General features: G+C 49.9%; 10 protein-coding genes and 1 non-coding gene across 11 annotated transcripts; 4 read left to right on the forward strand and 7 right to left on the reverse strand.

The window, feature by feature from the left end:
• The first annotated feature begins 232 nt into the window (after positions 1-232).
• On the forward strand, positions 233-1,816 carry EI90DRAFT_2966270 (Rof/RNase P-like protein). Its single transcript, XM_039055561.1, has 5 exons — positions 233-351; positions 401-666; positions 725-903; positions 959-1,060; positions 1,117-1,816. The coding sequence occupies exons 1-5, from the start codon at positions 298-300 to the stop codon at positions 1,425-1,427; spliced, it is 912 nt and encodes a 303-aa protein (XP_038921799.1). The 5' UTR covers positions 233-297; the 3' UTR covers positions 1,428-1,816.
• On the reverse strand, positions 1,653-3,145 carry EI90DRAFT_3035546 (uncharacterized protein). Its single transcript, XM_039058628.1, is given in 4 exon segments — positions 1,653-1,769; positions 1,783-2,063; positions 2,117-2,256; positions 2,309-3,145. The coding sequence occupies 4 exon segments, from the start codon at positions 2,939-2,941 to the stop codon at positions 1,753-1,755; spliced, it is 1,071 nt and encodes a 356-aa protein (XP_038921800.1). The 5' UTR covers positions 2,942-3,145; the 3' UTR covers positions 1,653-1,752.
• Positions 3,146-3,173: 28 nt separating this feature from the next.
• On the reverse strand, positions 3,174-4,831 carry EI90DRAFT_2989695 (SWI/SNF complex 60 kDa subunit). Its single transcript, XM_039056071.1, has 7 exons — positions 4,664-4,831; positions 4,418-4,598; positions 4,263-4,357; positions 3,950-4,213; positions 3,647-3,889; positions 3,394-3,588; positions 3,174-3,343 (listed from the first exon to the last, which is right to left on the reverse strand). Exons 1-7 carry the CDS (start codon positions 4,745-4,747, stop codon positions 3,272-3,274), a joined length of 1,134 nt encoding a protein of 377 aa, XP_038921801.1. The 5' UTR covers positions 4,748-4,831; the 3' UTR covers positions 3,174-3,271.
• Positions 4,832-4,921: 90 nt separating this feature from the next.
• EI90DRAFT_3035549 (uncharacterized protein) lies at positions 4,922-8,030 on the forward strand. Its single transcript, XM_039058629.1, has 8 exons — positions 4,922-5,191; positions 5,244-5,379; positions 5,437-6,177; positions 6,235-6,590; positions 6,637-6,699; positions 6,751-7,454; positions 7,506-7,665; positions 7,718-8,030. The coding sequence occupies exons 1-8, from the start codon at positions 4,961-4,963 to the stop codon at positions 7,895-7,897; spliced, it is 2,571 nt and encodes an 856-aa protein (XP_038921802.1). The 5' UTR covers positions 4,922-4,960; the 3' UTR covers positions 7,898-8,030.
• A 44-nt stretch (positions 8,031-8,074) lies between these two features.
• EI90DRAFT_t47 lies at positions 8,075-8,156 on the forward strand. Its single transcript has one exon. It is a non-coding gene; the product is annotated as a tRNA-Val (tRNA).
• Positions 8,157-8,328: 172 nt separating this feature from the next.
• EI90DRAFT_3285838 (uncharacterized protein) lies at positions 8,329-9,196 on the reverse strand (the record flags this gene model as incomplete). Its single annotated transcript, XM_039066990.1, has 4 exons — positions 8,329-8,737; positions 8,864-8,917; positions 8,966-9,024; positions 9,136-9,196. The coding sequence occupies 4 exons, from the start codon at positions 9,194-9,196 to the stop codon at positions 8,576-8,578; spliced, it is 336 nt and encodes a 111-aa protein (XP_038921803.1). The 3' UTR covers positions 8,329-8,575.
• A 325-nt stretch (positions 9,197-9,521) lies between these two features.
• On the reverse strand, positions 9,522-11,325 carry EI90DRAFT_2966277 (ubiquitin-conjugating enzyme/RWD-like protein). The gene is made up of 7 exons (XM_039055562.1): positions 11,159-11,325; positions 10,866-11,020; positions 10,764-10,796; positions 10,566-10,696; positions 10,499-10,510; positions 10,397-10,446; positions 9,522-10,329 (listed from the first exon to the last, which is right to left on the reverse strand). The coding sequence occupies exons 2-7, from the start codon at positions 10,994-10,996 to the stop codon at positions 9,841-9,843; spliced, it is 846 nt and encodes a 281-aa protein (XP_038921804.1). The 5' UTR covers positions 10,997-11,020; positions 11,159-11,325; the 3' UTR covers positions 9,522-9,840.
• A 51-nt stretch (positions 11,326-11,376) lies between these two features.
• On the forward strand, positions 11,377-11,965 carry EI90DRAFT_3116995 (Ctf8-domain-containing protein; the record flags this gene model as incomplete). Its single annotated transcript, XM_039062939.1, has 2 exons — positions 11,377-11,553; positions 11,618-11,965. 2 exons carry the CDS (start codon positions 11,377-11,379, stop codon positions 11,963-11,965), a joined length of 525 nt encoding a protein of 174 aa, XP_038921805.1.
• A 205-nt stretch (positions 11,966-12,170) lies between these two features.
• EI90DRAFT_3035556 (uncharacterized protein) lies at positions 12,171-17,337 on the reverse strand. The gene is made up of 11 exons (XM_039058630.1): positions 17,021-17,337; positions 16,130-16,976; positions 15,754-16,041; positions 15,355-15,670; positions 15,051-15,281; positions 14,877-14,989; positions 13,888-14,844; positions 13,081-13,828; positions 12,659-13,022; positions 12,441-12,596; positions 12,171-12,386 (listed from the first exon to the last, which is right to left on the reverse strand). Exons 1-11 carry the CDS (start codon positions 17,266-17,268, stop codon positions 12,326-12,328), a joined length of 4,329 nt encoding a protein of 1,442 aa, XP_038921806.1. The 5' UTR covers positions 17,269-17,337; the 3' UTR covers positions 12,171-12,325.
• Positions 17,338-17,892: 555 nt separating this feature from the next.
• EI90DRAFT_3035560 (uncharacterized protein) lies at positions 17,893-18,431 on the reverse strand (the record flags this gene model as incomplete). Its single annotated transcript, XM_039058631.1, has 1 exon — positions 17,893-18,431. A coding segment is annotated over one exon (183 nt), but the record flags the coding sequence as incomplete, so codon positions are not given.
• Positions 18,432-22,028: 3,597 nt separating this feature from the next.
• EI90DRAFT_3116997 (calcium-translocating P-type ATPase) lies at positions 22,029-26,919 on the reverse strand (the record flags this gene model as incomplete). The annotated part of the gene is made up of 9 exons (XM_039062940.1): positions 22,029-22,086; positions 22,150-22,305; positions 22,365-22,710; positions 22,762-23,509; positions 23,570-24,684; positions 24,742-24,972; positions 25,037-25,352; positions 25,423-25,710; positions 25,792-26,919. The coding sequence occupies 9 exons, from the start codon at positions 26,917-26,919 to the stop codon at positions 22,029-22,031; spliced, it is 4,386 nt and encodes a 1,461-aa protein (XP_038921808.1).
• Positions 26,920-27,628: the final 709 nt, after the last annotated feature.

Here is a 27,628-nt window from a genome sequence, read left to right on the forward strand (position 1 = left end):
CACAAATAGTGAGCCTGGTAAGATATGGCGCTAAGAATCCAAACTGCGATGGACTGTGACCGGCGGAACTCACAACGGCACAACGGGGGCGGGCCGGCGCACTGGAACCATTGCTGATTGGTGGGACGCATGCGGATTAACGCGGTTTCATCAGTTTCCAGGTGGACTGTGACACGAAAAAGGGGTACATAGCACTGGGGTAGCACAACATGCGTGGGAGCACAGGAATATTGTCACATGCCGTGCGTGAACAATTGGTCAAATTGAATTCTTTGCCCATCGCTGGCGTCTCGTGTCATGTCAAAAGATGTTCCAAGCCTTGATATTTACGCCCCATTTCCGATAGTCAGGGTATGCTCGTTCCATGTGAATCAACATTGTCAATTCATCAAAGCATTAGGGTCCTCAAGAAGCCCCTGGAGCGCCCGCCAGCCCAACCGTCACCAAGTTCCTGCCAGACAGAACCTCCAATGATGGCCTTACGCAATGGGCAAAATCGCATGTTTCTCTCCGCGCTTTTCAACCCTCAGAAAGTCATTCGGTAAAAACACTCACAGCTAAAGCGGAACGTCGGAAGAAAGCCAAAGCCGCAAGGAAGGCAGGGATCATCAGCCGGAGGGAAGCTAAGAAAACAGGCGTGTGGAATATTGACAAACGAATTGCAATGTGAGTCCATTGTGTTGTACTCAGCCGAATTAGCCACTAACACAATAATGCTTTTAAGATGGGCGACATTCATGCCAATACACCTAATGTGGTGTGCATACATGGCGGAATTAATCAGTTTACCGCCCAGACCAACCCCTAGTGAAGATGGAACACTTCCAAATGCTACGATGCCGAACGCCGAGGCTATGCAGTCAAAACTTGTTAGAGCTGATTTGCATGGAAGTATTATCAAAGGCAAGGCAATTATCTCCCTCCAGCAAATTGCAAGTCTTTATGGTCCCCCCCCCAGTTAAACAGAGCCGAAATACGTCAGTGATAGGGTCAGAAGGTATAGTCATCCATGAAACCGAAAACACGTTCAAATTGGTCACAAAAAAGAATGCGCTCAAAAGTATGCGCTGACTTTTACGATGAATGGTTACCCATATCCTGACATATCGACCCTAGTTATACCGAAGGAAAACAGCATTTTCACGATTTTAATCCCTTTATATGCTCCGCCCCGATTCGATCCCACTGCACTAGCTGGCAGAGGTGATAGATCAACAGGGCCTGCACCGTCGTCATCGATGGGCATAGATGCAGACCCATCATCGGCGACGGTGTCCTCTTCTAACTTTTATTCACCTTCTGCACTCGAATCGCCACTTGAGAGGGAGCCTTCAATACAATTCGAGCTGTATGGCAATCACTTCCGGTTCCGTGCTGCGGATCGTGCATCGAGGAAGTTCAAACCGAAAACGACAATTGAAATCTAGGTGTAATGTGGATTGACGCACAAAACTGAGAAAAGTAGGCTTTTCTTCGGTTTGATGGGTGGAACTTGCGATTCTGTAGTTGAATCACTGTCCTGACATGGGGGGGCTTGAAGCCGGCCACCGCTGCGATCCCTGAAGCAGGTCATTTATCGCCACTGGCGGTAAGTACCAGGTGCTGTTAGCAATGCCGACATTCACCACATGATTGGCAATCAACGGGGAATAGGAAGTCACACAGCGGGTATATTATCTACGGACATAGGTAAACAGCATTACTAAGATCATTAAAATCGCAATATCACTGCTATCATCGACGAATGATCGACTAAGCACGAACGACGTAGCCTAAGTTGGTCCTCAGGTGACAACGGGTCTAATTGGGAAATCGGAAATGAATCATAATCACCGTACGGTTTGGATAAAAGGGCTATTTTGCGGGGTACGTGAAAGCTGACATCACCATCTCCCCATTCCTTTGCCGTGAATTGCAGCTCATGGGTCTGAGTTGCTGACTCGTTTGCAGCACCTTGTAATTTCTTCACATCGGAGGCCATACGCTCCGAGAGATCGGGAATCGCGGCGACTAAGGTGCCCGGAATGGGTTTTATATATAGGCATTGAACAAGTGCGGAAACTCTGTGGTATGACTTGAGACCAGCGGGACTCTAAAACGAAACTTGGCTACTCACATCTGTATCGATTCCGGAGGTTCAGGAACCCGTGGCCACCATTTTGTATGGGCATCACGATAAAAATGATCCATAGCGATTTGTAGGGACACGATTTGATCGCTTAACTCCTCCAGTTTGTCAGATAACGTAGTGTCATCCTACGAGAAATAGTGAACTTAGATTCTTCCGAGTTGAAATTGCGAAACTTACAGTGGAGAACCGATCAATTTCTCCCAATGTCTCTTGGAGTACCTTGAACCCGGCCCGGGCAATAAGAAGAGAATGGACCCAAGAATCGTCCAAAAATTCCTCCTCTGAGAGCTCATCCAAGACGGCCCCATGGCAGACCTCTTCGATCAACGCGTCCAGTGGAGAAAGCTGTCGTTCTACATCCATCATCCGTGTTTTGAAGGCATGGGCGACATTGATCATCACCGGGGGGACATGGATGCCAATCAATCCGAGAGCATTCTGTGTCTCGAACGATGGTGCGAAACTGGAATAAATGGAGGTAGCCGAGGGGGCAGGAGCGAAAATGGAGAGATAAGAAGTGCTTGGCGTATGAAGAATCGAGAAGCTTGAAAGCGCGGGGGAAGAAGTTTGGCTTCTATGGCTCGGGTACGGGACTGATAGTCTAGTGGAGTTCCGTGAGGCTAAAGGTGAAGGAAGAGGAATAGTGGTTGAAGACGGGGTGAATCGCCTTGGGCTTGATAAAGGGGAATTAGCTGGGGATCGAGAAATGCGGAGGGTGGAACCCTTGAAGACAGTTTTTGTTGGCATTGGTGGTGTGCTGGTAGAGAGATAGGAATGAGTATGCAGTTCTTGGAGTGATGCGCGTCGCATCTTGATGATTCAGGTGAACATTCAAACTGGGTTGGAGAAGCGAGGGGAGTTCAACCCCCTCGCCTCTTATAGTCATAGAGAACAAAAGGGCTTCAGTCCAGCCAATAATGCCTGCAGATTGCGCGGACAAAGACCTGGTGGCCGGAGTACGTGTGTGGCGGCCATTCAATGGATTCACCACAGATCCTGGAAACTGCTCAAGTGGCTGTGTGCTCATGAGAACTAAATGCCGCGGTGACATGAAACTTGCCGCCTCCCAAAAATTGACACAAATGCTGTACAAGGAATCATGAAATACACGTGGAGATACAACAGCATGGTAGGTGAGGACTATCGGGTGGCCTGGTATGGTAGAGCGCCTGCCATGCGCATTCCTTCGTGCACGGCAACAGCCTCCTCGACCTGCACAACTGTCAGTTGAGGCGTTTTCCGGCATATGCGGATTCACTTACCCATGGTAACCTAAAGAAATCACTTCTGCGCATGAGTTCTTCTGGCACCCCTCTGTCAGTTCCGAGAATAACCTCAAGGTCGCGTGATTGCGAATCCATCCAAGTCTTGATGAAGCCCTGGGGATCATCGGCGAATGACTGGAAAAACTGCCGCTTCAACCTGGCGCTACGGATCTCTTGAACATTTTTGGCAATCTGGGTTCAAATTTCTTGAGTGAAACAGTGCGGAGCCCCGGATTCGTCAAAGGATCACCTCATCATCGATTTGTGAGACTCGGTTCTCAACGGTTGGCACTAATCGAGTAAGAACGTCGCGTATTTTGGTTTTGAGTATAGAATCGTCCATATCGACTTCAATATCGAACGCTCGTGTCTTCGTCGGCTCCTGAGGATTGATTTGTATCTCGTGGTAGATGACGACGGGTTCTGGAGGTCGCAGGCAACGGTCCACCACCTCAGCAACGTTCTGAAACAGGACCGCATCTGCAGGGATAAGCTACATCCAACCAAGTAAGATGATACAGATCAGTATAAATTCAGACGGGGAACAACGCACGGTCCGAAGTTTCTCATCTGGCCGCACTACCCGCCGATCATTCTTGTCCTGCAAGCCGTTATGTTTGATATAGTACCACAAAGCAGTTACACATTCCGCACGCGTTCCTTGCTTCACCCCTATGATTGAACTCAATGCAGGATCCACACTGCCCTTCTCCGGTATGTTGTCCAGGTGAATGATAATGCGCACCCGCAAGCTTGTGTCACCTCTCCTACGTATTGAAAAGCCATCATCGGCTGGGAGTGTGGGGTTTTTATGCCACTGCCCTGTGATCAGCAACCTGAATGTCAGTAGTGCTCAAATACCACACCTCCACAATGACTTCCTCTGGGTAAAGGCGAGGATCCCGGTCCACGTCAACAACGATGCTTTTCAGGAATGATCCAAACTTTGGCGGCGGGGGTGCTGGAAGGGAGTTGGAAGATGATGGATTGGTCACAGATGGTTGCTGTTGATGAACGTTACCAATGTTTCGGTCTTTTGCCAGGATAACACCTACTTCGTCTAGCAATTTACCTTCTATCCTTAGTTCCCATGAAGGAATGCCTCTTCCTGTATTGAAATCCACAGAGGTGTCTTTGCCTTGGACTTGCCACACCTGATCATGGACTGTATGGGTCACAAACACGCGAAGAGTTCTTCGTTTCTGCCGATGGCAAACAAGAAGGACTTTAGAATAAGTAGACGGGGACGTCTGAACAGGCCGCATACCCGTATAACTTTCGTCACAGTTTCCTGCATTTCCAGAACTTTACGCGCCATGGTCCAGTCTAGTTTTCGCTCCAACTCTCTCATCTGGGAGTATAGTGTAATGTCAGGAGCGACACGCAAAGTGTCCGCATCCTGGGGGAGACTGTAATCTGTGACTGTTGTTGTGCGTTGGGCTTGAAATTGGGCTGGTTTCGCCGTGTTATACATGGATAATGCGGAGGCTGTACACCGTGAATGAACCTTAACACATGACTACTAGTCAATTAATAATTATCTTGAGGTTCGGGCGGGTGAAGTATGTCTAGGCGCACAGGGGAGTCGCGCAATCCACCATCTGGCGTGTCGCGCACTGGAGGACATATACCGCATCCTGCCCAGAACCAGGCAGTTTTCCAACGCCTCCTATCGGATGTACGCAGTGGCGATCCCCACCGATATATAGACGCACTTGGGCAAATCACTCAATTCTGTTCAGAGAGGAGGGCATATTATGAGCTCGCCAAACCAGAGATTGCAAATATTCTTCATGTAAGTCGTATCAAAATTCCGTTGTATGTATGTTACTTATCTCGTGTACCAGGCTGCCGTCCAAGGATATGAAGGTTGGTTGAGCTCAGTCAATCCTAATTTCGGCAGTATAGCTTCAAGCATTCACCATTTTGCACGAACACTCCTCCCATTCCTCTCTGAGTTCAACAACGTACCCCAGCTGCATGGTGAGTGGTGCTGTGCCATGGTCAGTGAAAAGATTCCGCGACTCTTACCGCTTCCAGGCATTCTGAATCAATGCTTCCGGTACTTGTTCAATCGCCCTGATTCGGTGTTCGTGCCTGCATACCGCGAGATTGCAGGATTGTCTTCAACTAGTCCCATGTTCATGACCCGCCCTACCCTGGTTCCCTTGAATCCCCCAGCTTCAATCCAGGATTTATCCAAACAGATCCCCGTCCCCAATTCAGTCGGCCAATCATCTACATCCATCCCTGCAACCGCACTTCCGGGTCATGTTGGTTCAATTATCTCTCGCGTTGGGTCAGCAGGGGATGCGTTAAGATTAACACATCATCCTCATGATGATTCTGCAACTCTGCATCCAAATAGAGGAAGTCCCAATGCCTCAAAAGACACATCCGTCGTGCTCGAGATGTCTTGGGAGGATTGGGAAGCGCTCGAAAACGAGGATGGCGGTGTTCTGCAACCAGATACCACTGTCGAAGCTGCAATTGCTAAACCCGTTCCAAATGAGCCTCAGTTGGCCGAACGTACAGATCGAGGGGAGCGTCCAGTTACTCTCGTCTTTCAGAGCTCTTCCCCCGAGCTTAGGACTGGGTCATCTGCAACAGGGAAAGATGCTCCAGCCGTCCAACCCACTTCCCCTGATAGACCTGCCACGGTTATGGACGTAACACAGAGTTCTGACCCGTCAGTGGACATTGAAGTGGATCTAGGAAACAAGGAATTGGACTCAACTCAAACTCAGACCATCAAGACGGAACAAGCGGAAACCTCCACAGGTGGGAAGGACGTCGCCCCGGGCTAGGCTTTTGTTCATGCTTGCATTCCTCTCGCAGACATGGAAATGGTCACTATTCCTCCGGTACTTCGTCCGATAATCCAAACTAGAGAGCATGAGACCGATCCAATGGAAATTCTTCAGATGGAAATTGTTGATGTTGAACATTCCAAGGCTTCGCGATTTCCGTCCAAGGACGTAATCCTCCGACTTCCGGTCTCGCAGGAACGGCAGGATGGAGGGAAAGGCCTGGGGGGAGAGAACAGTGAGGTTCGGTTGCCGGGAACCTTAATGGATGGACCAACCCCGCGTCGGGAGGAATCTGAAATGGGTTTAGACCAAACATCAATTTTAGAGGAAGGCAGGAGCCAGGTTCCCAACCGCGCTTCCACGGTTGAAACTCCTCAGACTGAGGTTCGTCACCCGACAATTATTGAGCATGAAGCTGACTGATATTAAGCCTCAAATCTCTTCATCCACCGCCCTCCCGGGTATCTTCGCGCCAGAGAATCTCAAGTCTGCGGTATGCACCGACTGTTATCTGCATCACGAAACGTGGTAACGTCTTGCGCAGGGAGAAAAGAGCATGGGACTCACGGATCTCAAGTACGATGCTAAAGCTTTTCGCCAACTACTTATCCCAGTTGTCGCAGAGATCCTCCCTGACGTTGACATAGAGCATCTTCATGGGCAGGCAGTCTCACAGGACCTGGCAGATGTTGCTAGCATGGGGCCCGCAATTCTGGCCGAGCTTAGGATGATGCAATCCGGGAAGTCGACTGGGCATTTTCCTGGCGTCAGCGCCGTATCTCCAACGCAACCTGCACCTTCGAATGATCAAGAAAGTACTAGTTCCGCGAGTTTATACTCTCCACAGGTCATGTTGCCTTCCCCTAGTTGGTCTCCTCATGATGTCGAAAGGTCTTTGCTCCAGTCCGACCCTGGATCAAGTCCTCGAACGACACCGGGAGGGCTGCCTTCACTGACCAGCGTATCGCACGAACAACATAGCCTGCGCGATCGGCAATCTACTGTTTCTGTGGGGTTGCATTCCCCGGACAGGGGCGGAGGCGGTCCGCCGGGTGGACTTCAGCCGGGCACAGCTCCAGTGGAACTGAGGTCTGCCACTCCCCAGCCCGTTGTTCCTCGATCCGTGGTTCGGGTTCTGTGCGCACTAGAGGGGAGCGACAAACCGAAGTCACATTCGGCGGCATTTGAATTGTCACAAGAACATGCTATATGTGTGGAGCGATGGAGCAAGCGCCACCTAAGCTTCATGTAAGTTTCTTTTCAATTGGGTATCTTGGTGATATTGAATCTGTCTTCTAGCCCTACTGAGGAGCACCTGAGTGTAACGCTGCGTTGCTTCTCTAAATCCCACTTGAATGAGCCAACCAAACTCCCTGAAGACAAGTGGCCATCCCACGACTCTCTCTTCCTTACTCTCAATCCAGAGAATGACCCTTACTACTTACCCTTGACATCGTTGGTGAGTCTACTAATCTGTGCTCTGAAGCTTTTTGGCACTGATGAGCCTGCAGTACCTCATTTCCCAGCCAATCTGTATCTCCCCGCTTTGCAAAGCTGGCTCAAACAGTGTCCGACTGCTTCAACTCCTTGATCACTCCGACCTCGTGTTCGTGGTTCAACTTGAGAAACCCTCATCATCGGAGATACAGAGGTATAAGGATTTAAGCACCCCACTAGGTATGCTTGCTTGATCGGTCTTACTCGTATGTCGCATATTGTCCGTTGTTTAATGTAACACTTAACATAAACACCTCCGTTTGTTGGAAACGCAAGACCCACTATTGATTAGTTCTGCTTTTAAGCAAAATGCAGCAAGATTGTTTGGTGAGAAACTCCTGAGGGACGACCAATCACATCCGATGGATGTGGTTTTCGTGGTGTAATGGTTATCACATTCGCTTCACAACCCGTGTGCGCGAAAGGCTCTGAGTTCGATCCTCAGCGAGAACATCCTTTTTAGCTTTGGATTGGAGTACTGCACAAACGGGGCATTTAGTGCTACAACTACACACATACACAAGGGATTTCATTATCGCAACCGAGACCGGGTCACTAGCGCCAGACCTTGCAAATTGAAATAAGCAGACACGTGCAGAATAAGTAGATGGTGTTAGTTGCGCCACTGCATTGAACGGTCTCATAAATAGAGGCTGGTGACCTGCCTCACGGTCAGCCGCGTTACGGGGATAAGTCTTGATGGTTACGAGGGCATTTGGTGACTGGTGCATTCTTGCGTGATCCATCTTCGGTCTATAAGCAAATTTTTATAGAGTCCGAATGCCAGTATCTACTATCAGAGGACAGGCTATGCCTTCCCGCTAAAGAGAGGCTGGTTACCTGCCTAAGGCTATGCGCGCCCTCCCTCCGAGTCAGGCTGTGGAAACACAGGCTAGTGTCGAGCCAATGCCCTGCACCAATGAGCTCTTGAACGCTTTGAGCCAAACGATCATGGAGCCTGGTTCCGCAGGCCGGGGTGCGGCAGGCGAGGTACATACGGCCGCAGTGATCATGATCAGGAATCCGAGACCCCGCTGTGACGAAAGTTCTCGCAATCAGATCAAGATGGAACTGGCGCGCGCAAGGTAGTTTCCACTGTGATTAGATACTGGAATTTCCTATATAAGCTACTCAGGACACGCAGCAGTCCAAAAACTCACAATGCGATCCTGGAGCGTCTGTCCCCCAAATCGCTTTGCTACCCATTGTTGCGGCTGATTTCGAAATTGGCACAGCTTATTGTCCTAGTCCCTGCCACATACCGCTAGTGCAGAAGCCGTATGTAGGATTATCATCCCCTTTGACCAAGGTGAACTGGATCCTGAAATGAGATTTAACCATTAGACAGTTGTGTTGGTGCGACCTCATTCTTTGACCAAAACATTCAATATGGGCCAGGAATGACCACTACGATTTGCGGTGCCACAGTTACGATTGCCGGTAACTAAACGTGGCGTAGCTCGGATGGAGGTAACGGACATTAATGCCGCCATTGGAAGGAGCACGGGATGCTCGAGCGTGCCTTACGAGACGTGCGTATGGACCGATTATGTGTGGTGCGTGGGGGCTTTGTGCAAGTAGGACGGGAAATCATTAGGGGGAGCTAGCGGAGCCCAGGTAGAAATTATAGCGTGCGCGAGTGTAATTCCGCCAAAAATTTCGGCATCCAGAAGCCGCATCAACTGAAGTGCCTGACCCAGATGAGGTAGGACTTCGTACGTGTCTCCACGGTAAATTGCAGTTCGGATAGCAATAATTGGCGCAGGGGACTGGTCTCGAGCGCGTTGTGAGGGACACAACTGGAATACCATATGGACGCTTTGGGCGTGACGGCGCGAATCTCCACTCCGATTTTTGTCTTGACGATGAGACAAGATCATTCTTCATGTGTGGGGATCGAAATTGGGCAAGGCAGAGTCCAGTTCCAGCATTGTCTTTGTTCCTGCACATCTTGTGTAATGTATATATACATTATACGCTATTGACAGAGTTTGTGAGGGAGTCCATTATGATAGTAAAGTGTTAACGGTACGATGGTTGCTTGAAGTGAAGACGTCTTGAGCCCCAAAAGAGAAGAATTACGATACTCATATCCGACGTGAAGTTATCAGAGATCGGAGACCAAACGAGGACCCATCTAGTCATCTTCGATTACAATCACCTCAGTTGAGGTCCCACTTCGTCTCCTTTCCGCGCCATGATGCCTGGACACCGTTAAATCATCATCATCATCCTCAATCTCTATCACTTCCTCCCCCAGGGCACGCCCTTCCGCAGCAGTACTATTTTCTAGCCTTCGTCTCGGTGCTCCACGTCCGTCACCAGACTTATCGGCGGTATTGTCGGTCTCACCTCGTCTTCGTTTGGTTCGTGTTGTGGCCGAGGATGAGGAAGCAGCATTGTCTTCTTCCATTAGATCAATTACTTCAGTTCCAGCTACATTAGTAGAGCTAGATGGATGATTCTGAGCGCGAGATCTGGTTCGTCGCCCAATCGAAGGTGTTGTATCCCTCACGGAAGGGCCATTAGAGCTATGCTGTATTTGTTGAGGGAGAATTGGCGCCGCAGAAAGGGATGAGGCGGGTGGTGCTTTCTTTGCATACAAAAGCGTCCAGTTCCGTGCCGTCTATGTTACAGCCTCAGCAAGTCATCAAACAACCCCCTTTGGGTGCCCAAAATGGGTTAGGACTTGCCTGGTCATGCAGTGCACGGTTTCTTTTGTATTCTTGAGCGATGGGTGCCACTGAATCAGACTGTCAACATGAGATTCTCAGGACACGGCTCACTCCACATACCCAGAGGGTCGGCTATTGGGAAGTCGTCAACGATCAAGTGGAACAGTAAGGAAGTGATTTTGAATACCTGGATTTGGGTCCGTAAGTAGAGAGGAGAGGGACAAGATGACTTTGAACAGCGATAATGCTGGGGACCATGCTGTCTTGAGAATGTCCAAACAGATGTGACCATTCTGGGATATATTCATATGGTATATCCTAATAACTCACGCAGAGAAAGGTGCGTGAGAGGAAAAGACAGAGGCGAGAAGGAAGAAGCACCAACCGTGTTTTGAACGTGATCTTGGGCGCTGTGAATCTGGTATGCAGAGTTGAACCCCGCTCATGAATCAGCTTGGAAGCATGGACAAGCAGGCGCTGCACTTACGGATAGTCGTGTGGCAGGGTAAGGGTAAACTCAAACACTCCTCCCTCATATGGAGAGCCAGCGGGCCCGGGGATCGAGCCATTCCATTCAAGCATGGACTGCTCCGACGGCGCGAGACGGATCTCACCCATGTCTTCTTGCTTGAGATCTTTTATCTAGCAAACAAAGCGCCTGGTTAGCAGCCACCATCAGAGGCCCAGAGACGTTCGGCTACTTCGCGCTTTATACGTTTCATAGTCATCTAGGACCACTCAAGTCAGCGTGAGCTCAAGTCGCACGCATGCAAAGGAGACTCACAGAGGACGGCGCTGGGGTCGTCGTCATGAGCACAGGTCGCGAGTCTCCCCCGAAGCTGATCCCAATCATGCTGTAGGTCCTTCTCTATGAACGAATAGGATGTTGCAAAGCACGCCTTAGGTGGTGAACGTAAGCAGCACAGCGGGTGAAAGTTTGGGTGTTATGGTCACATGTTTGTCACGGCGCGCGCAAACTGTTTGCTCGACGCGCCGGAATGCTCATCCCTATCAACCTCCCAGCATCTGTTCCCTCAAGATACCCACATTTACCTCCTTCTCTACTCGAGTTCGGCAATGAGGTTGTCATCATTGAGCTGCAGGGCGAGCTGGTCACTGGGGGAAACTCGGACGGCCAGGTGGTCGGTACTCTTGTGATCCACTCCGAAACCAAAGTAGATTCACATCTTCCGCCTCCCAAATGTTCCGAAATTTCATAACGCAAGCGCTTTATCATAGAAACCAATGCTTAGGATTGGGCATCATCTCCTTGAGGGCAGTATACAGAAGCTTCCAAAGGCATATGCTGTCCTCGCTCGACCCTCATCAAATGACGAGATCGTTCTCCCAAAGCGCCGAAAACTTCGACTGTCTCCTGACTCGGTCCACGAGGACGAAGATGTTGAAGGGGATGCGCAGGGGCCCGATGACTCGAGCATCGCTGAAGATTTTCCGGAGGATACTGGGGAAGATACCAACACGGCCTACGACATGATTGCAATTGTCAAGAAAAAACTTGTATTTTCCAAGCGACCTGTGCCTATCGTCCCTTCAACTACGAATTTTGAAACTAATGTACCTGCCTGACCAACTGGGTTGTTTTCAAACAGTGTCGTACTGGCAAGGAATCAAAAACACAGGAAATGCTATATCAACCAGGGCGTGTCCATGATGAAAAATGTCCATGAAGAAAAATTGAATGTCCGAAGGGAAACATATCATTGGGGGGGGGATAAATTAAGTCGTTTGGTTGAATGAAAGACAGAAGCAAATGAGTTATCATGAAAATAGGCCGGTGTCCACCCAACGTGTGATAGCATTAGGGTAACGGTGCTTTGCGGTATTGCAAGAGGGAGGCGAACGCAGCGATGCCATGGTATCGAAAGGGGAAATAATGATACAAAAAAAGGACGTGGCATAGGCTTGTGCAGTATATGCGAAGTAAAATCATACCTGCTGCTGTGAAGGTGTACCGAATTTTTCCCAAAGGGGATCGTCGCGGGGTGTGCTAAGAAGAGAAATTCAGGTTTGAATGGCAAACCATAACGACGCAATTACGTACTCGGGATGTATTTGGATAGCTCCATTGAAGAGTGCGGTAGAGGATCGTGAAGGATCGGCTTGAGCTGGATCAGCAAGATCCGCCACTCTTGCAGGCATCCAGCCGGCGCCGACAGTGGAGGCAACAAGGGTAGGTACCATGGCGAGCAGCGAAGGACTGAGGATCAAAGTTGTATTGGATCATATTCATCTTCAAGAGCAAAAGAAAGGATGACTTACAGCTGAATACCAGCTTTCCGAAGTTTTTGAGCCCTGCTCATGCCAACAAACGACGATGCACGTAGTCGACCACCCCGTATCTTCGCAAAGGTGGCAAGATTATCTCGAACTTGGTTAATCGCAGGATTGTTCCATTGTTCGAACACGGCGTCATCAGCTGCGGGGCGTCGTTCCGGATCCTCGATAAGCCTACAAAACTTGAAGAACTTCTCGATAGGTCCATTCGGGATGCAACGAATGAGAGCGCCAAGTGGAAGAGCAACGAAACCGAGTGCAAGGGAAATACCCCAATCGCGTCCACTTAGCTTCCTAACTTGGAACGCAGAGCCACCGACGAAAACGATCATGATTTGGACACCAACCTCTGTTTCATAATGTGTCACAACACGCCAAACGGCAATTCGGAGAGGAAAACAACGCACCAATTAAAGTAATAAATATAAAGTACTTATTGGAGAGAATCTTCTCGAATACATTCAGCTTGTTGTCCAACCGGCGACTGTTGAGCGAGTTGAAAATCTGGCAGAAGACAAAGGCATTGAAGACGAGGGTGCCAATCTCGAGAGACTTTTGATTGTGCTCATACTCGGATAAATCATGGTACTTGAAGATCTTCATCCCGGCGAAGTGGAAGAGAAGAATGACGACGATCTGGTAAACAGACTGACCAAAGATTTGCTTGTACATGTCAACGCTAAACAGAGGCGCAGTTAAGCGGTCAGGGCGACGGTTAAGGAGGCCGGGATGAGCTGGATCGGTGGCAAGAGCAAGAGCAGCAAAGGTATCCATGATGATGTTGATCCATAGCAATTGAACAGCCGTGAGAGCGGATGTTTCGCTATTAGATGCGACGGCGGTGACAAAAGTGACGATGACAGCAGTGATGTTGACCGAAATCTGGAACTGGAGGAACTTCTTCACGGAGTCATTGACGCAGCGGCCCCACGTGATGGCGGTGACAATCGAGGCAAAATTGTCATCCATGAGAATGATGTCCGATGCCTCCTTCGCCACCTCCGTACCAGCGACGCCCATGGAAAAACCAACATGGGCTTCTTTCAATGCGAGAGAGTCGTTGGAGCCATCGCCTGTGACACCAACAATTTCTCCAAGTTCTTTCAGCTTCGTGACCAGAATTCGTTTGTCTTCTGGAGACGACCTAGCAAGAACCTACAACGTATGAACAGTCAGATACACTAAACAACCATGTACGCAAGGAATTTTCTGACCTGAAGCCTTGGAATGATCTGCAATAGATCAGCGTTACCCAGCGAACGGAACGCAGGACCTTCCATGATAATACCGCCCGCAGTGTAGACGCCACATTGAGTCGCAATAGAGCGAGCCGTAAGAACGTTATCACCCGTGCATATCTTGACTGCGACTCCAGCTTTCTGGCATTGAGCCACAGCCTCGCGCACGCCAGGACGCAAAGGATCCTCGATACCCACGATCCCTATCAACGTCAATTCCTGCGCAAGGTATCTCCAAGGAGCCTCGTTTTGCTCATCCAAATCTGCGGCAGGCGGCCAATGATCAAAGTCCCTGTAACAAAGCGCCATGGTCCGGAGCATCTGATTTGCATAGAAAATGATCGTCCGAGAAATATTATCTTTCTCCAGAGGACCAATGTCGTGCGTCTCGATACCCTTTCTGTCCCTGGAAGCAGACTGATGAACGATGATGTGCTTCTTGCACTCCTTGGCAAGAATCTCACTAGCCCCCTTGAGATACAGGCGATATTTGCCGTTACCAAGCTTGATAGCCACACCCATCGCCTTTCGTTCACTGCTGAAGGGAATCATCTGAACGACCGTGGCGCCATCACGAGTCTGCTTGTAGTCGGCCCACCCGAGTTCCTTTGCAAATCGTAATAACGCTGATTCGGTTTTGCTCCCAACGAAAACAGGAAGGTTGGTCTCCGAGTCTACGTCCTCGAAAGCCGTAGAATTAATGCAAATGGCCTCATTGAAAAGGGTCTGCAATTGCGGAGTCAAGATGGTGTTGACCTTGGTGATGTCGATAGCAAAGTCATTCTTATGTTTGCGCTCCCCTGGATCCTTCTCGGTAATATCCACTTCCTCTTGACGCTCCTTCTCCACGTTCTGGCGAGTCTGGTTCTGCTCGAGGTCACGGACAAACTTGCCATTTACACCCACAGCACCCGCAACGACGGTCATAACATTCTGGTGAGTGTCCCCGTCTTATCGGTGCAGACGACGCTCGCGTTGGCCATAGTCTCGCAGGAGCCAAGAACGCGGACAAGCAAATTTTGTCTTGACATTCGCTTGGTGGCGAATGCCAAGGCAAGTGTGACCGCCAAGGGAAGACCTGTGGAAGAAGCGTGAGGACTTTTCGTATACAACTGCTTGCGAAACTGGCACCCAATTACCTTCAGGTACCGCGACAACGATAACAGTAACTGCGATGACCAGAATATTTATAAAATTCATCGCCTTTTCGTTTGGTGTTCGGCTCCGTTTGGTGCGAAGTTGAACAAAGAATTTGATCATCAAGGCGGTGAACAAAATCAAACCAGCCAAGCTACCAATCTTGGCAATCAGTTCCGCAAGAACGTTGAGTTTAAGCTGAAGTGGCGTGTTTGGGTTGTCGCCTCGGAGACCTGGGAAAAAAAGAAAATGGTATATTCAGTCAAGGAGTTCGACTGCGGAAGCGATGAAGTATTCTGGACCCACCCATGAGGATTCGGCCATTCATACTGCGCTCTCCTACAGCTATGACGACGTATGAACCAACGCCTTCAAGAACCTTACTACCGCTGATCACAAAGGGATCCTTTTTGACCCTATTGGGTTGTTCCCCGCGCTCCTTGGCTTCCGCATAGGCTCTATGCGCAGCGATGCAATCGTCATAGGTCGCCTTCTTGATCGCATCCGACTCCCCTGTGGCGCTAGACTCATCGCACCGGACATTATGGCCAGAAAGGAAAACTCCGTCCACCGGAATAATTTCACCAGGCTCCATCAAGCACACGTCCCCAACAACAACGTCCTGTAAAATCCGCATGAGTATATTATATATGCCCCAACTCTTTCCTCGACGATGGGATTTTGACAGCGAACGAACGAACGAACCTTGACATTGATAACCTTCTCCATGCCGTCTCGCAGGACTTTAACAGGCCGGTCATCTTTCTTCGCGTTGAGAGCCCTAAACTGTGATTCTTTCTGCCAGTCATTGACGCTTCCCACGATAACGACGATCGCCACCGCTGCCAGGATCGCGACCCCCTCAACCCAGTCGACCTGTGGTTCAGGGCAATTCTTCGACCCGTCGGGGCAAATCCCAAGTTCGCGAGTGGCCCCAAAGTCCTGGTACAATCCGAGTGAAAGTGAAACGACCGCAGCAAAGCACAGGATGACCTAAAAGAAGATTAATGAAGAGAAAATTATATGAGACAGTTTCATTTAGCAGGGAGAAAAAAAAAGAACTTGAAACACGGACACATACCAAAACGCGATCCTTGAGGGCATGCCACATGAGTTGCAACAAATTTTTGCTTTTCCGCTCCGGGATGACGTTCGATCCATATATCCTTCGCCGGTCACCCAGCGACGCCGTATAAGCCTCGGGATTGTACTGCGCCTCTTTTTTCCTTTCATCACCGCCTTCAACACCTGGCGGCTGACTTCCCGATTCGAATCTCCTACGATCCACCGAAACCGCCGAGCGCTCTCCAAGCGAAAGGGGTGGTATTGATTGGAGTTCGACAGAGTCTTTCTCGCCATGCACAACGATACTTTGTGGAACATCATCTGAGCTCAAGCCGCGTTCACTGTTCGTTCCCAGACCAGCGAGCAAACCTTGTATCCCACCCCAAGCCTCAAGCTGCCCATGATTCTTCCGGTCAAGCGCGACAGCCAAATCTTTCGGCTTGAATCCAAACGGAGCAGGATCGAATGCTTCATCATCGTCACGAATAGCCAGTCGGGTATTATTATCACCCTCAATTCCCTTCTGTTTTTCATCCCTTTTTCTCTGCGCGTCTTCTTTCTCCTTTTTCTTTTGAGAGCGCTTTCCTCGCCGGGAAGAAGAAGCCGGAGAAGGCGCACGCGCTTCCTCCTCAACTGTAATTTCGCCAACAAGGGTTGGCGACCCAATAGCAGCATGATCTGGCTCAGTACCGTCCTCTACGCTGATCTCATTTGTAGCCCAGCTAAGTTTCCGTTCATGCAGTCCCTTTCCAGAAGGTAGAAGTCCAAGGGAGCCTTCCCCAGAATTGATATCCGGATGATTGTAGCGAAGGTGAGTGGTGGAACGCTGCTCGAATGGGGAGGACAGTTGGGAGATTGTAGGGCTGGAGGGACAATATGGGGATGATAATTGCTCTCGCCATCAAACGATGGCGAGTGAGGCCCAGCTGAGGATAACGAAGAGGAAGCATGTGAACCAACCGAGGGGACTCGGAGAAGTGGACCACCAGATATTGGGGATGCTGGACCGAGAAGGACCTGCTTATCCTTATCGTGGTCAGTGGGAGACTCGTCGAACGAAGGAGTGGTAGAATGAGGGGAAGCTATCTGTGAGGGACCGGGATTGTTGTCGTCGTTAACCTCAGTCGTGATAATTGTTGGCACAGTTTGTGACATGGTTAAGAACTAACGACAAATGAACGGAATGGTCCAAGCCGCGTGGTAAGCTATATATGTTGGAAAAACTTAAGTAAAGGCTATTGCCGTAGTTCCAGAGGCAGCGGTTAAAACTTAAATCGCGCTTAGCTCACAAAGGTTATATAAGCTGTGTCCTTGGAGTTGAGTTTGACCAAGCAGTCTTAGCCACTCTCGGGGCCTCGTGTACGCGGCATTGCTCATGAGGCTGTGACAATATTCGATTGCTCATTAATGTCGGAAATGCGCTCCGGATGGAGTTGGTCAGGAGATCGCTCGCGTGAGTGTGTTGGTGTTGTATATACCCACACCCTACAACCCACAGTACCCCAACTTGTATCAAGTGTGAGCCACGTCCCATTGGGCCTCATTGGGGCTCGTGTCATAGAGCCCATCCAGCTCTCGTAACAAGAATACTGCGTTAGATCCACTTACTTTGAATGAAATAATAGAACCCGATACATAAACTCTTCCGCGCCTAGATAGACTATGTATACAATCGGATATTCACCACAATTATCAGTTTCTTACTACGCAATGAGCTTCTAGCTCCATCTCATGTGGACAATAAGTTTCCCTTGATAAGACATTCATTTTCAATTTTCCTTTTCTCGGCAGCGACATCGACGATTCGCAGTGCTGGACCACCCCTTAGTCGTCCGGTTGTCCCTGTTTGGTTCGCCACCTCCTTGTTGACTCGATTTTACACCATTTGTCTATCGAACCCCTGACGTCGGGTTTCCCAGGCCCAAGGCTCCGTATGCCGGAATGATGCGAAGGGTTGGGTGGCGGAGAAACTTTGGAGGATAGAATCTGAGAAGTGTGGGCCCAAACGCCTGAGGAACAACGTAGTTTTCCATTTCATAGTTCGAACAGCCCCTCTGGCTCCCAGTCTCATGACAGAACGGTTGGAAAGAATAATACGGATCTAGATACTTGGATTAGAATATCAATGACCAGTTATGACGTTGGGAGGATGTTTCGACTGCAAAAAACGAGGACCATAACTAGTACTGCGGGACTTGACAATCAACATAGAAAGGGATCTCGATTATCGCAGCGATATGCTCACATGATGAATTCAAGCCGACGGCCATGGGTTACGCTGCTGTGCCGATCGGTACAAAAAGGCCCCTCAATCCTATTTTTCTCCTTTGGATTGGGCAACACGTAACTTTATATGTGCCTGCTGCGCATTTATAACGCGTAACCCTGCTGACGATAATGTTTTGACAACAAGTAGACGCGCAGTGGCTGTGCGCGTGATGCCAAGCCATCGGCCCGAGCTTAGATCGGTTTCAGTTTGCATCCGGTCGATTCCCAAGTAAGGAAATTGCCGCCCACGCATCTGGACTAGTATCTGAGCATGATTCTCTGTCCCACCTCGCCGTCCAAGCCTCACCGTTCCTCTGTAACGCACACACACCAAACCCCGTCCTTCAACTATCTAGGCAAACTAGGCCGCCACACGCGACCTCCAACACTTGCTGCCAGTTCATTCACCATATCTACATGGCTCCCTTCCACCGCTGACCCCCCCACCCTTAGTATCAATTACTGTATCCTACAGCAATCCACACGACTTCTGCGGCTCACGAGCACTGCGCCAACCCAATCGGCACTCCCGCACCTGCACCTCATGTCTCATTGGCAATAATACGCCACCGGAGAATTTTATTCATAGTCCCCCAGAACCTCTCTCTCCCTCATGAGTGATGTAATCTCGACAACTACGCCGCCCTTTGGCCCAACTCGGTCCGCCATCCGGTGAGCAACGGCACCCCTCAGCAACCTCCCCGAGAACTGACACCAAGCTCAGTCTCCATGCCAGCTTTTTTCTTTGCACTTGCTTCCCTTATTTTATACAACCTTTTTCTTGATATTTTAATGACCGTTCCTCATTCACATGCGTCACCCCTCGATGCGGGGGGCTGCAAGCTCCTTATGCGTGTATTACTGCAGACTTCCCATCCGGGCTCCTTTCTCACAGAATTTTCTCTAACAGAGGACTCGGGGGACTTGTACTTTAAATGGAAATGAAAAAAAAAAAATCTCAGCATAGTCCTCTATGCCCAGCGAGAGTTAAGTCTGCATTGTTATCCATCCATCCATCTGAGGCGGTCGGGTATTCCAGGCCTTCATGCTAAAGCACAATTGACAACCGAGTCCATTCATGGCACTCTTCTCACAAGTCAATGACTAGGCCGGTAGGCGCCAAAATAATGGCAGGGGTAGCACTGCGGGATCCTATGCCAAGCTGCGGGCCCGATTAAGTATTTTGAACCAGGCACTCACTCCTGACCACGAACCCCGCTGACATGGCCGCACGCCTGGCTGTGCGGAAATAGGAGTTGTACCAAAGATCCCGAATCTAGGTAGTTGGTTGATTTCATGCATCCAATTCCTTTTGTGGCTAGAAGTTCGATTCGATGCCCTGCCAAGGACGCCAAACGAAGATTGCGGAAGCCGATGACAAAAATGCGGTGCCCGTACCATTGGAAAGCATATGCGTTTCAACCTCATCAGCGGTAATAACCAATGGCAGAGGGATTTCTCTTGACGGGCCATAAACATGGGGATTAACCGCTACGAGAGCGAATTCGACCGCTTCGTAAGCGAGAGAACACAGTGATCACAAACTTGCGCGACGCGAAAGGTCTCGATCCAGACCTTGGTTCACACAAGGTCCAGTGCCCTGTAGAGATCGTTGGGAAGCGCCCACCGATCTGAGGTTGGCGCGCGGGGTGGTGGGAATAGCCGCAATACGCCAAAATCGACTTTGAAGCAATGAAGACAAGCCGCCATCTGTGCAAATGACGCGCAGCCGATTATAGCCTCCCTGCGCCCATTGGCAGACTGTGTACATCCACTAGTTATGGGGTTTTCGTCGGGGCCACGGATCCAGCAGAGCCATGGAAGGCCATGCCAAACCCTTCGAAACTGCCTCGAACGTTAGGAGAGGCTACGACTCACGTCAATATTGGTCACATCATTGTTCGAAAGCTAGAAAAACAGGCTGTTCACGATGAGCTCTGCGGTCGTCCGAATTACAGCAAGTCCCAGACTCATGACAATCGACGTCCAGCTCAGCGTATCCAATATTACGAACTTGTCATAGAGGCTGGAGTCCTGCCTAGCTCAGCGATCGCCTCAAGTCCCCGTCAGCGCTTGCGAGGAGCATGAGGACGATGATTCGGAAACTATTGGTGACATGATCTTCCCCCTGAGGTGGTGCCACTAGCTATCCGCGACCGCGGTTACCCAGAACCGTGCACGACCTACCCACCGAAGAGGCACAGTAATCGTGGGGATCCCCATCGTTTGCGGGTGTCGGAGTGTATACCAACCGTTGATTAATGACCGAAAGCGGCTTAGGCACATGTAGCGGACTTTCGGACACCGAGTCGAAGTAAGGCCGACCCCAGCCGTTGCGACTGAATTACAAAGTATGACGTCGTTACGACACCCAAGTTCGGTCGAATGCGGCCCGGCACTGGGCATCCAGAGATTACGGGTTCCAAGGCACGCTAGCGTTGTACCCCGCTTCCAGCCGAAACATCGAGGCTTCCAGCTATGCAGCGGTGGGGCTCTTTTGATCCGGACTGAGTACCCCAGTACCGAGTATATGCTACACGAGGGCATATATGCGTGATGGCGATGAAACCTGAATGAAACAGCGGAATGTTGCAACAGCGTCGCCCCTGAATCATGCATAATGTGCAATCAAATCGCGGAAAGCACGCCAACTTCTCTATTACCAGATAGAATTAATGACTTAGTATTGATACTTGACCTGTTCATGGGGGGCCACACCAAGACCATGTAAATGCTACTGCAGTATGTTGGAAGCGGAGCGGCCGGACACACAAGGTGACCCAAATATTGGAAGAAAAGGCTAAGCCTGGCTTCCTGAACCAAATCAACATTCAAAGAAAAGGTCACAACTCATGCAATGAGTTCGCCCGGTTTCACAGAGGAGAAGCCAGGATGATTGTGCACCCGCCGTTTGCAGTTACCTGGTCACATGAAGCCATTTCCGCGTCTTCGTTGGAGTGTGAACGTTGATTCGGACTGTGTTTGTATGTGTTAAAGAGGCAATGATCTATTTAGGGCCCATAGCCACCCATTGAGCATGATATGGACAATGTTGACCCACTCGAATCTACCTCACACAACGACCGCAAAGTCGTTATGTAAACGAGGGAAGGAAGGACACCGTCCAACCGGACAAGAAGAGCGAAGAACAGATGGGGAAAAAAAAAGAGAGAGTTAAAACCATACCTACGGCAGAGTCAGCATCGTCGACCAGGCAACGACTAGGAGCTCAGATTGTACCAGGGCGAGGAGTCATGCAGATCGACGCTTTGTGCCTAGGACCATCAACCAAGAGCATCCATCTAGCGCGAACGCCAAGGCGCGGAGTGCTTGGTCAGCTGAGTTGAGCTGTCTCGAGTCATTCAAACAGCGTCTCGTTGGGGACTGTCTCCGGCCGCGCCCATGGGAATAAATCGAATGTATGAAAGGAAACATATCATGGGCAAAAATCAATTAAGTCTATGGGTTGAATAAAAGACGAAGGGAAAGGACTGCGGTTATCGTGAGGAATGAGCCCAGACTGGTAGCAATTGTAAGGCTGCTGTAGTGCAAGAGGGAGACGAACGGAACAACGCCAAGGTACCGAAAGGGAAAATAAAGATACAAAGAGGGACGTGGCATAAGTTTGTGCAATAAAGTGGCCCGGTTCATACCTGCTGTGAACGTGTCCCGAATTTTTGCCAAAGTGGATCATCGAGGGGAGTGCTAAGAAGGGAAATCCAGGTGTGAACGACAACGACAACCTCTCTTAAGGACGCAATCACATACTCAGGATGAATTTGAATAGCTCCATTGTAGAGCGCAGTAGATGAACGTGAAGGATCATCGTGAGCTGGGTCAGCAAGATCTACTGCTCTTGCAGGTACCCAGCCGGCGCCGACAGTAGAAGCAACAAGGGTAGGCACCATGGCGAGCAGCGAAGGACTGAGAATCAAAGTTTGAGTTGAATCATATTCACCCTCAAGGACCAAGGGACAACTTACAGCTGAATACCAGCTTTCCGAAGTTTTTGAGACCTGCCCATGCCAACAAACGACGATGTGCGTAATCGACCACCTCGTATCTTCGCAAAGGTGGCAAGATTATCTCGCACTTGGTTAATCGCGGGAGTGTTCCATTCTTCGAACAAGTTAGCTTTTGGATCCTCGATAAGCCCACAGAACTTAAAGAACTTCTCGACAGGTTTGTTCGGGATGCAACGAATGAGAGCGCCAAGTGGAAGAGCAACAAAACCGAGTGCAAGTGAAATACCCCAGTCGCGTCCACTTAGCTTCGTGACTTGGAACGCAGAGCCACCGACAAAAACGATCATGATTTGGACGCCAACCTCTGCTTCATGTGTTACCAGTCAAACCAACATTCGAGGAGGAAACAACGCACCAAGTAAAGTAATAAAGATAAAGTACCAATTAGTGAGAATGTTTTCGAATACGTTCAGCTTGTTATCCAACCGCCGGCTGTTAAGCGAGTTAAATATCTGGCAGAAGACAAAGGCATTGAAGACGAGAGTGCCAATTTCGAGAGACTTCTGATTCTGCTGATACTCGGACAGACCGTGATACTTGAAGATCTTCATCCCGGCGAAATGGAAAAGGAGAATGACGACGATCTGGTAAACAGACTGACCAATGATCTGCTTGTACATGTCGACGCTGAATAGGGGCGCAGTTAGGCCGTCAGGATGATGGTTAAGGAGACCTGGATGAGCTGGATCAGTGGCAAGGGCAAGAGCAGCGAAGGTATCCATGATGAGGTTAATCCACAGCAACTGAACAGCCGTGAGAGCCGAGGTTTCGCCATGAGATGCGACCGCGGTGATGAAAGTGACGATGACAGCAGAAATGTTGACTGAAATCTGGAACTGGAGGAACTTCTTCACAGAATCATTAACGCAACGACCCCACATGATGGCAGAGACTATGGAGGCGAAATTGTCGTCCATAACAATGATGTCTGATGCCTCCTTGGCCACTTCCGTGCCAGCGATGCCCATGGAGAAACCAACATGAGCCTCTTTCAAAGCGAGAGAGTCGTTGGTGCCATCACCAGTAACGCCTACAATTTCCCCAAGTTGCTTTAGCTTTGTGATCAGAAATTTTTTGTCTTCTGGAGACGATCTAGCAAGAACCTACAGCGCGTGGATGGTCAGATGCGCTTAAACAACCGAAAACTGAAGAGATTTTCTGACCTGCAGCCTCGGAACAATCTCCAATAGCTCGGCGTGATTTAGCGAACGGAACGCGGGACCTTCCATGATAATACCGCCCGCAGTATAGATACCACATTGAATCGCAATAGACCGAGCCGTAAGAACATTATCACCTGTGCACATCTTGACCGCAACCCCAGCTTTCTGGCATTGAGCCACGGCCTCGCGCACACCAGAACGTAAAGGATCCTCGATACCCACAATGCCTATCAACGTCAATTCCTGCGCAAGATATCGATAAGGAACATTGTCGGGCTCATCCAAATCTGCGGCAGGCGGCCAATGATCAAAGTCCCTGTAACAAAGCGCAATCGTCCGGAGCATCTGATTCGCATAGAAAATGATCGTCCGAGAAATATTATCTTTCTCAAGAGAACCAATGTTGTGTGTCTCGATGCCCTTTCTGTCCATGGAAGCAGACTGATGAACAACAACGTGCTTCTTGCACTCCTTGGTTAGAATCTCGCTGGCCCCCTTGAGATACAGGCGATATTTGCCATTAGCAAGCTTGATGGCCACACCCATCGCTTTTCGTTCACTGCTGAAGGGAATCATTTGAACAACCGTGGCACCATCGCGGGTCCGCCTGTAGTCAGTCCAACCGAGTTCCTTTGCAAATCGCAATAGCGCCGATTCGGTTTTACTTCCAACGAAAACAGGAAGGTGAGTTACTGGATCTATGTCCTCGAAAGCGGTAGAATTGATGCAAATCGCCTCATTGAAAAGGGTCTGTAGTTGCGGAGTCAAAATGCTGTTGACATTAGTAATATCGATGGCGAAGTCATCCTTGTGTTTGCGTTCCCCTGTACCCTCCTCCTCGGTAATATCCAGTTCCTCTCGGCTGACAACGCGCTCCTCACCCACGTTCTGGCGGGTCTGGTTCTGCTCGAGGTCACGGACAAACTTTCCATTTACACCCAGGGCACCCGCGACAACGGTCATGACATTCTGAGTGAGTGTCCCTGTTTTATCAGTGCACACAACGCTCGCGTTAGCCATAGTCTCGCAGGAGCTAAGAACTCGGACGAGCAAATTTTGCCTTGTCATACGCTTGGTGGCGAATGCCAAGGCAAGTGTGACAGCCAAGGGAAGACCTGTGGAACAAGCGTAAGGACTCTGCATGCAACAGCTTGCGAAACTAGCGCCAATACCTTCAGGGACCGCGATAACAACAACAGTAACCGAGATAATCAGATTGTTTATAAAATTTATCGCCTTTTCGCTCGAGGTTCGATTCCGTTGCGTGTGAAGTTCAACAAAGAACTTGATCATCAAGGCGGTGAACAAAACCAGACTGGCCAAAACACCAATCTTGGCAATCAATTCTGCAAGAACGTTCAATTTGAGCTGAAGTGGTGTGTTTGGGGTGACGCCTCGGAGACCTGGACGAAAAAAACGCATTAGTCAAGCAGTCCGGCTGCGGAGGGGTAACATTTTTTAGCCCACCCATGAGTATCCGGCCATTCATGCTGCGCTCTCCCACAGCTATGACGACGTATGAACCAATGCCTTCGAGGACCTTACTGCCGCTGATCACAAAAGGGTCCTTTTTGACGCGACTGAGTTGTTCCCCACGCCCGTCGGTTTCCGTATGAGCTCTATACTCAGCAATACAGTCATCATAAGTCGCCTTCTTGATCGTGTCCGATTCCCCCGTGACGGCGGACTCATCACACCGAACATTGTGGCCAAAAAGGTAAACTCCATCGACGGGGATAATTTCACCGGGCTCCATCAAGCACACGTCCCCAACCACAACGTCCTGTGAAAATCCGCATGAGTGTATGCAACTCCTCGATAGGGTTTTGACACTGGGCTGGCAACCAACGAACCTTCACATTAATGACCTTCTCAATGCCATCCCGAAGGACTTTAACGGACCGGTCGTCCTTTTTAGCATTGAGAGCCCTGAACTGCAATTCTTTCTGCCAGTCATTGACGCTTCCCACAATAACGACAATAGCCACCGCAACAAGGATTGTGACCCCCTCAACCCAGTTGACCTGTGGCGCAAGGCAGTTCTTCGTTCCGTCGGGGCAGATCGTATGTTCGCGAGGCGTCCCAAAGTCCTGGTACAATCCGAGCGCAAGTGAAACAACCGCAGCAATGCACAGGATGACCTAAAAAGGTTTTACGAAACAAATGAGTACATGATAGCAGTTTCAATAGGCGGAAAATATTTTTGAAACACAAACACGTACCAAAACACGATCCTTGAGCGCAAGCCACATGAGTTGTAACAAATTTTTGCTTTTCCACTCTGGAATGACATTCGATCCGTATACTCTTCGTCGGTCATCCAGCGATGTCGTGTAAGCCGCGGGATTGTACTGTGCCCGCTCACACTTTTCATCGCCGCCTCCAACACCCGGCGGCTGACTTCCCGATTCAAATTTCCTATGATCAGCCATCGCCGCCAAGCGCTCGTCCGCAGCTGCAGGCAGAAGGGGCGGTATCGAATCGGACCTGACGTAGCCTTTCTCGCCGTGCACGACGACACTTTGAGGAACACCATCCGAGCTCAAGCCTCGTCGACTGTTTGTCCCTAAACCAGCAAGCAGACCCTCTATCCCACCCCAAGCCTCCAGCTGCTCGAGCTTCCTCCGGTCGAGCATGTCGGCCAAATCCTTCGGCTTAAATCCAAACGGAGTAGGGTCGAATGATTCATCATTGTCACGAATATCGAGCTGGGTGTCTTTAGTTCCTTTCTGTTCTTCGTCCCTTTTTCTCTGCGCGTCTTCATTCTCCTTCCCTTTGTGGCCCTTTCCTCGCCGGGAAGAAGTAGAGGAAGGGGCGCGCGTCTCCTCAATTGTAAGTTCATCGACAGGTGTTGGCGGTCCAATAGCAGCATGATCTGGCTCAGTACCGTCTTCTGCACTAGCGCCACTTGTAGTCCAGCTAAGTTTTCGCTCATGCAGTCCCTTTCCAGAAGGTAGAAGTAGTAGAGAGCCTTTTCCGGAATTGATATCTGGATCATTGTAGCGGAGTTGAGTGGTTGAAGGCTGTTCGAATGGGGAGGAGAGTTGGGAAATTGTTGGGCTGGGGGGGACAATATGTGGATCAGGGTTGCTTTCGCCGTCAAAGGATGGTGTGTGAGGGCCAGCCGAAGATAAGGAGGAAGAGGCATGTGAACCAGAGGAGGGGGCCCGAAGAAGTGGACCACCAGTTGTTGTTGGAGATGTTGGACTGAGAAGGACCTGGTTATCGGGGGACTCGACATTGATCTCAAACGAAGGAGCGGCAGAATGAGGGGAGGCTACCCGCGAGGGACCAGCACTATTGTCGTCGTTAGCCTCAGTCGTGATGATTGTTGGGACGGTTTGCGACATAGCGGGGTTTGTTCAAATGAGTGGAATCCGCGTGGTTCTATAGGAAAAGGGCAACAATTCGACTCGGGCAACTCCGCTAATGTGTACATAAATGGATAAGGCTGTGCTCGGAGTTTTTGGTGATTTGTTCCCCTGCCAATCATTGCTTCTCCGATCCGTCTCAGCACAGTGATTTTCTTGTCCTTGGGCCTGGGTTTGACTGCAGCTACTCAACAGCCCGTTTTCAGTTTCAACATACATGTCGAACGTATCAAATATCTTTAATACACTGATCAGGAAACTTGGTGCCTGATCGGGTGTTGTTGTCGCCACATTCCGGAAACCTACAGTGCAAGCAGTAAGAGTACCATCAACCCTTCCGGCTCTCGTAGCAACCGTATTGCCTCGGAACCTCCTAAAATAATAAACCCGATGAATGGTCCTTCCGCGCCTAGATAATGAATCTTCGGTAAGAGAACTTCGCCAGAATCAATAGCTTCTATGCCGGTATTCCGCGTGCATGTGCGATGGCAAGCTTCTGCTGCGCTGTTTTCCAGGTATTTGGGCTATACCTCTTGAACTCTGTCCTTCAATATTTCTCCACCACCACACCAGTTGCCCCCTTGCATCAAGCCGGCGTGCAGAAATTGGGGCCTTAGAAACATCAACGTATGAGTTTTGGATGGACCTGGGATGTAGAGCTGGGACGGCAACAGAGCGGCGGACCAAA

Source organism: Cantharellus anzutake (assembly GCF_015039405.1).
Source record: "Cantharellus anzutake strain C23 chromosome Unknown EI90scaffold_5, whole genome shotgun sequence".
In the NCBI taxonomy this organism is placed as follows: Eukaryota; Fungi; Basidiomycota; class Agaricomycetes; order Cantharellales; family Hydnaceae; genus Cantharellus; species Cantharellus anzutake.